The sequence below is a fragment of the Trachurus japonicus genome, chromosome 10, assembly GCF_045865225.1.
Source record: "Trachurus japonicus isolate A0001 chromosome 10, Traja_1.0".
Classification (NCBI taxonomy): domain Eukaryota; kingdom Metazoa; phylum Chordata; class Actinopteri; order Carangiformes; family Carangidae; genus Trachurus; species Trachurus japonicus.
In genome coordinates this window covers 25,611,778-25,618,696 of record NC_140916.1, presented here as the reverse complement: position 1 = coordinate 25,618,696, position 6,919 = coordinate 25,611,778, and the positions used below count along the sequence as shown (strand labels likewise).

At 46.0% G+C, this 6,919-nt stretch overlaps 1 protein-coding gene across 1 annotated transcript in view; it reads right to left on the bottom strand.

Moving 5' to 3' along the window:
- Positions 1-257: 257 nt before the first annotated feature.
- The window catches only part of efnb1 (ephrin-B1), a 60,392-nt gene continuing 53,730 nt past the window's right edge, over positions 258-6,919 (bottom strand). Inside the window, exons 4-5 of the mRNA XM_085788374.1 lie at positions 6,747-6,863; positions 258-4,529 (exon numbers count right to left, since the gene is read on the bottom strand). Coding sequence (XP_085644500.1) covers positions 4,138-4,529; positions 6,747-6,863 — 509 coding nt within the window. The 3' untranslated portion in view covers positions 258-4,137. The remainder of the gene's footprint in view (positions 4,530-6,746; positions 6,864-6,919) is intronic.

Genomic DNA, 6,919 nt, shown 5'->3' with positions numbered 1-6,919 from the left:
CCGAATATGAATTTATGAAGCCTGCTTGCGATTTCAATCTGACTAATGTATCAGAACAAACCCATCTGTGCAGCACTGACCCCTGAGGTGAGGGTTTGGGGGGTGGGTGGGGGAGCTGAGAGGGGAGGTGCTGCAAGCGTGGGCGGTTGGTTTAAGCTCCCACAATGAACCAAGGTGGTCAGTGAGGATTGGGGAAGAAATCTTCTATCTACTTTTGTAAGGAAGAAAAAAAGAAAGAAGGATCACACCAGAACAAGTTCCATGGGAAAAATTTTATTTATCAATATGCGGTTGTTTCCAAACTGGTGGAACGTTATTTCCATTGTAGCTGGTGCCAATAGGTTACGCTGAGAAGCGGCAAGAAAGTGAATGGCAAAAAAAAAAAGAAAAAAGAAAAAGAAATAAAATAACAAAACTTGACAGTAATGATTCAAACGTAGGGAAACAAATTCAACAGGTTTTGCTTACACATGCACATTGAAAAAAATAATACTGTGGCTTTGAACAATAGCAGAAATCAACCTACAGTGAGACTCAAACCATGAGCGACCAACATCCTTGTGCTAAATTAGGAAAGGAGGGATGACAAAGGAGAGGGGCGGAGGGAGAGAAAGAGGAGGAGAGAGAGCAACTTTAAAACAAAGGACCGCCTGGGAGATAATGAGTGGTGTAAACGGGATGATTTATTGGCGAGCGCGGTACGGTCACACTCTCATACGTGGCCCCCTTTTCTCCCCGCCTCCTGTACTTCCTCTCCCCGAGTCTCTCTCTCTCCCTCTCTCTACGTCTCTCTGTCTGGCCCGATAGTCTTACTAAAACTGAGAAAAAGATTAATCTTTGTGGAGCAAAAATGTTTTTGTTACATTTCATAATGGAGTGGAAGGTGTAGGTAACGCAAAGGCAGTGGAATAACACAGTCTTCATATGCAGAGTTAAGTGCTGTCTCCAACAGGGAAGGGGCCTTATCATTCATAGTTTCAATGACCTATCCATTTCAAAGCTGCTCGGTGACAAAGCTTCAGTCCTGAACAGTTTCTGAGCAACTAGAATCCTGTTGAATGGCGATGTAAAAACTCTGAACCCCAGTTTTTTTTTTTCTTTTAACACATGTGGTAACAAAGACTTTTTGACAATACTGGACACTGCAAAAAAAGACAGCTCATGTGTCCGCTGCAATATTCATTTTAACTCTAAAAGAAAAAGAAAATAAAAACATATTGCAAACAGAGACAAAAATGCAAGGATTCATACAAAACACACTTTAAAAAGACAGCTATTTACAAACATCCTCCATTACAAAAATCTAATTTTTTAAATTTTTATTATGAGCAGTGTTCAGGTGAAATTACATCTTAAATTGGGCTCTATCCATATATTTACATTTTTCTATCTCTTCTTAATTTTTTTTTTCTCCCCCAAAAATTTGAATAACATTAAGTGGTCACGAGAATGAATGAAAATGAGATATGGTTTGTGGTAATTTGGTAATGACTCCCTTGGCTGGTGTAGGTGAATGGATGCGCACCGATCCGAAACAAAAATATTTGATCTAGATGTGTTTCACAGAGGGCCACAGAGGGCTGCATGCTGAGTTAAAACACAGGACCACAAAAGCACGAGCAGCTGTTTAGGTTGTTAACTCTAAGGTCAACGACACGCAAAAGCCATTGGAGTCTTCCCCGAGTCTTCAAGCTGGGCTGCCTTTTATCTCAGCAGTGTATATCGGTGGATGGCAATAGTTTGTGGCAGCGGATGATGGGTCTCTCTCCTGGTGAATAAACATTCACCGGCAGTCTGACCGTTTGACTGGAGATAAACCTGGACCCGTCACTCTCGGTGTGTCTGTGCGTGTGCGTGCACGTGTGCATCAAACGTCAGCTCATGTCTGCGTGCTGAGGAATAGCTGTTCTTATCTCCTCTCCTCTCACACATCATTAACTGGGACTGCGGCGCTCCGTACTTTGGCAGCCACACTGTTTGGGAGCACCTAGCTCCGGTCCCAAAACAAGCCTGTTCAGCTGCTACACCACAGAGGCATTCACACACACACACACACACACACACACACACACATACCCACAGACGGGGAGAAAACTGCAAATATAAGCACAAATAAGCACACATAGAAGCCCCTACATGTGCACACAGACAGACTTAAACACCATCCCCGCCACCGCCACCACCACCACCACCGCCGCCAACACCGCCCCACCTAAAGGCGAGCTTCGGCGTGCACACGTGCACAAATCCAGCTGCAGTAAATCCTGTCTGGGTGCCGCTGCCCTGGGCTGTGTGATAGCTGAGCTGCAGTGTCCTCGCTGGCTGAACACCTTGACTGTGGAATATTCTGCACAGCATTTTTATTCACAGCACAACTGGTGAGAGGATGGAAAAATGAATGCTAAACTACCTCCGTATACCCCACCCACCCCCAACCCCGCCACCCCACCCCAGCCCATACCCCAACCCCCACCCGCCATCTTCCTCTCAGGTTAAAGCCAAGTCACAGGAACATTTTCTCCTTCATCTGACGCTTTCTATCTCTCTTTCTCCCTCTCCTCCCCGGCTGGTGAGTGTGGGCACAGAGATGGCACATAGATTAGTCACATGCTGGCGATGCCACTGACTGTGCACTCCACTGACTCATCTACAGATGGCAGCCAATTGGCAATAGGCATCTGACAATACTGTATCCCAATGTTCATCCGTAGCTCTGTAGCCATCCAACTTATATATAGGGCATTCTACCTATGTAGGCCAGCCAATCAGTGCCCACCATCCAACCTACACCCACCTCGCCAAGGCAGCAGGCACCAGACTAACCGTTTGATGCTTACAGTGTAGCACCAAAGGCTAGAACAAACAACTATCAACCTGCCTGCTGTCTTGAAAACCATCTCCCCAAAAGCTCATCAGACACAATAAAAACCCTCACTCGCTGCCAGCTGGAGCACTAGAAGGGCTTTATAAGATACCTGTCTGTCAGCGCGTCAGTCTGTCGGTCTGTCTTGTTTTTGAAGTTCATGATACAGTAACTTACTGTTCTACCCCTAAGCCAATAAGTCTGCCTAGATATAAGACAGGCCTGGACATGCCCAAACACACACACACACACGCACATGCACTCACTAACACCCTCAGATACACACAAGTAGGTCATAAATACCAGAGTAATGGTAAAGCCCATATCAGACCAGTGGAGAAGGGAGTATCCCCGGAAACACACACACGTATACACACATACATACATACACACCTTGACATCAACAGTCCAGGTCAAGGTACTTTCTTGGGAAAATGAAAATGAACTCAATGGATGACGTGGGTGGTGAGATGGAGTGATAATGATGATCTATTCAACTCTATACATTGTGCACTTGTAGGAAAAGTCTAACAAAATACAACTGCTTTGTGAACTGACTTAGGGTTCGAGGAAATCCTCCATCAAAAATAGTAAGTAAGGCAAACATCAGAGGTGCGAAGGGAGAGGAACACATTATTCCACACACTGTGTCTGATACCTGAGCTATCTGGAGAGTTTCCTGGCCCAGCATGGAGCCCTGACTAACACACACACGCCCAGACACGCACACATACACACACATACACACATGTTTAATGCTCGCACACAAACTGCAGGCTGAGTGGCGTTCGGGGCCTGTGTCAGCCTGCTCCTGCCTGTGCGCTAGGATGGTGTGTTTAATTGGGTGTAGCACAGACTGTACTTCAGGGAACTGAGATAAGTTATATCCTGCCCATTAAAAGGGGACAGCAAACCAGGAAGCTTAAGTTCCATCTGTTGGTTTGCTCCAGCCCCGCCCCCCTGTCGGAGCACAGCAGGGCGACGAAGAAGGTGGAAGGTGAAGGGATGAGGAGGAGGAGGAGGAGGAGGAGGGGTGTGGGGATTGTCAGACGACCCAAACAAACAGAATAAACCTCTCATCAGTCAGCTCGCAACCCCGCTGGTTACTGGTCAGTGCGTATCTCTCCAGATTTGTGCAGCAGGTGGTAGTAATAACAGGGGCTTGAAGAAGCATCAAGTCCCCAGAATGCAAAGGAAGGTGTTCTTCCCAAGAACATAAATCAAGCGCTCCTCTCTTCTCTCTCCTGGCTGTGTCGCTGGCTGTGCGGAGCATGTCAGACTTTGTAGTAGATGTTGGCAGGGCTCTGCGGCGGCATCTCCTGGACAATGTAGACGGGGTGCCCATAGTCGCCGCTCACCTTCTCATAGTGAGGGCAGTAGTTGTTCTCTGTCCGCAGTGGAATGATGATGTCACTGGGCTCCGTGCCAGCCGTGCCCCCGGGCAGCTTGGGATTGGACAGCGTGCTGAGCGAAAGCGCCGAGGGGCGGGGCTGCGAGTGGGCATTCTTCCTGGCACGCTTGCGCATCTTGATGAGAAGGATGACGAGGAGGAGGATGAGCAAGAGGAAGATGATGCAGCCGGCCCCGATGGCGGAGAACACGGCCACTCTGGATCCGAGGAAGCCGTCCGAGTTTGGCGAGGAACCCTGGTCCTGATTCATGGTGTCTAGAGGGAGAAATAAAAAGAGAGAGAGGTTAGGAACTGTGCAGGAGTTATTATGGGGGGAGGGAGGGTCAGAGAAGGAAGGTATTGCCATTTACTTTAGCTGAGGGGAGGGTAGTTCAATTCTAACCCCTCCCCTCTCCTTTCTTTTTTTTTTTACCCCATATTTCTATTTTATATTTGTGAGATTTATTATACGAAAAAAAAAGCTGAAATATGTACATCAAAAAGACGAATCTCATGTGGAGTTTTATTTTTCCATATGTAGACAATATGGGGTGCAAAATCCTTTCAGCACAGACGTCTGTTCTTGAAAATAGCCACAATTTAGCAGCTCTGTACTCACAAACAGAAAGCGGCTGTGCTTTCAACATTTGTGAATAAACATATGATTTTGAAATATTGCATACAGTACCCTGACCAAGCAACTATAGGCAATCAGGGGGCAATAACATTTACAGTAAGCCAGTTGTGTCATATGTAGATATCACTGTTCTGGTACTAAATCAACTATGATCACAGTCCCGTTTGTTGTTTGCTCTACATGACTAACACTCCCATTGATGTAATCTAATTGAATTAGCTCAGTCAAAATAGCTTACTAATGAAATCTGTAGTCATCACTCAACATGACAAAGATTGCGAGCTTTGATAAGATTGAACACGGGTAAGTTGTACGACATGTCGAGGCCACGTTTGTATGGCAGAGGCCGAGTGAGATATGCAAAGCAGAAATAGACGAGGGCATATCTGAACATCTGATTTTTATTTATCCTTTTGTCTGAAGGGTTCAGGATTTTTTTTTTTTTGGGGGGGGGGGGGCTGTTGCTGGATGGGAGAGAGAATGACTGGCTCCTCCAGTGACTGAAATCTGAGAGGAACCAAATCTGTTTTCCATGTATGCATGCAGCTGCTGCCAAAGAGCAGGACTCACCATTCCCCCCACTCCACCCCCATCCCGTCCCACCAGCACCACCTCTTTTCTGTCCATGACCCCCACCCCAACCCCCTTCCTAACACACACACACACACACACACACAGTCAGAAGAAAGCTTCATACCTCGGGAAGCTGCCATCCCCACTAATGACTGTGTCTCCGCACCCGACTGACCACTCTGCACTTAACCATTTATTGAGGAGGGAATAACTGCGCCTTCTACCTTATCACGTCCAAATGACAACACTGAAAGCTACTGATTCCAGTCTTATCAGTGTAATCAGAGGCGTGAGGAATTTTGTACATTCTGGGAGCTGGAGAGGGGCTGTCAGAAATTTCATTCCTGAAATATCAGCCCCTCAAACCACAATGACACGTCCTTCATCCACCCTCCACTTCTTCACTTGACATAATCACTGATCTAACAATGGTAGACAGGTAAAAGCCCCAGAATAGGGAAAAGTGACATTAGGAAGTCTTTTTATAGAGAAACTAATGTCAAATAAGCAATTATTAAAAAAAGGACTGCTTATCACATTGGGACAGGCAGTACAGTCTGTACTTGGAGGAGGAAGTTTGTGGGATACAAAGTTGTGGAGTAAGTCAAAAAGTTTGTGTAGGGAGTGATCTGAAAAAAAAAGGAAGACGAAGAAGAAAGTGGTCCCTTTTGTGGGAAGCAGCTATGAAAGGTGTTGGTGAAAACAGGAAACAAGTAGGGCCCAGAGCATCCGAGGAGGCTCAAGTGACTTCTTCAATTATCTCTGCTTTTAATCTTCATTGATCTGCAATTCTAATGAGGTGTAAAAAGGTATATAATAAAGAAGTATGTCTTTGAGTCTCCTTGGGTGCAGCACACCCTTTATGTAAAGTATGAACAAGTGAAGTGACTCAGGGCAAGCTGTATTTGTTTTAGGTGGGGTTCCATATTGTTTAATTGCAAGCTGTGTTTTGTGCGCATTATTTTATTCTGTACAACACCGGGTCTACACCTATTTCAGCATGTTGACCCCCGGCAATCAAGGGCAAGCCTGCAGCATGAGAGAGCCATATGAGGCAACACACTGGAGAGTCAACTATGATTTTTATTTTCTCTTTTGAGGCTAAATGTGATTAATTATTACCAAAACCCTTGAGGCTGTGAATATTCTTTTTTTTTTTTTCCTTTTCATTTTGAAAACCTTTATCTTACTAAAATGTTTGCACACTAGACACTAGACAGAATTCTGGAAAGAGTTTCGAGCAATAGTTTATGAGCGTGCTCTTGGCCTGTCAATCTACTCACCAGGGTTTCCTGGCATCTCGGGTCCAATACGACCCTGGTCAGGCGGACTGGGACTGGACTCCGGTATGGCATTGTCTTCCGGAGCCTCCGGCGCCGCAGGGTTCGCTGCGTTCGGAACTGTGGGAAACAAGAAACACACAGAAAAACTCAGCCTTGGCGAGCAGCACCCCCTG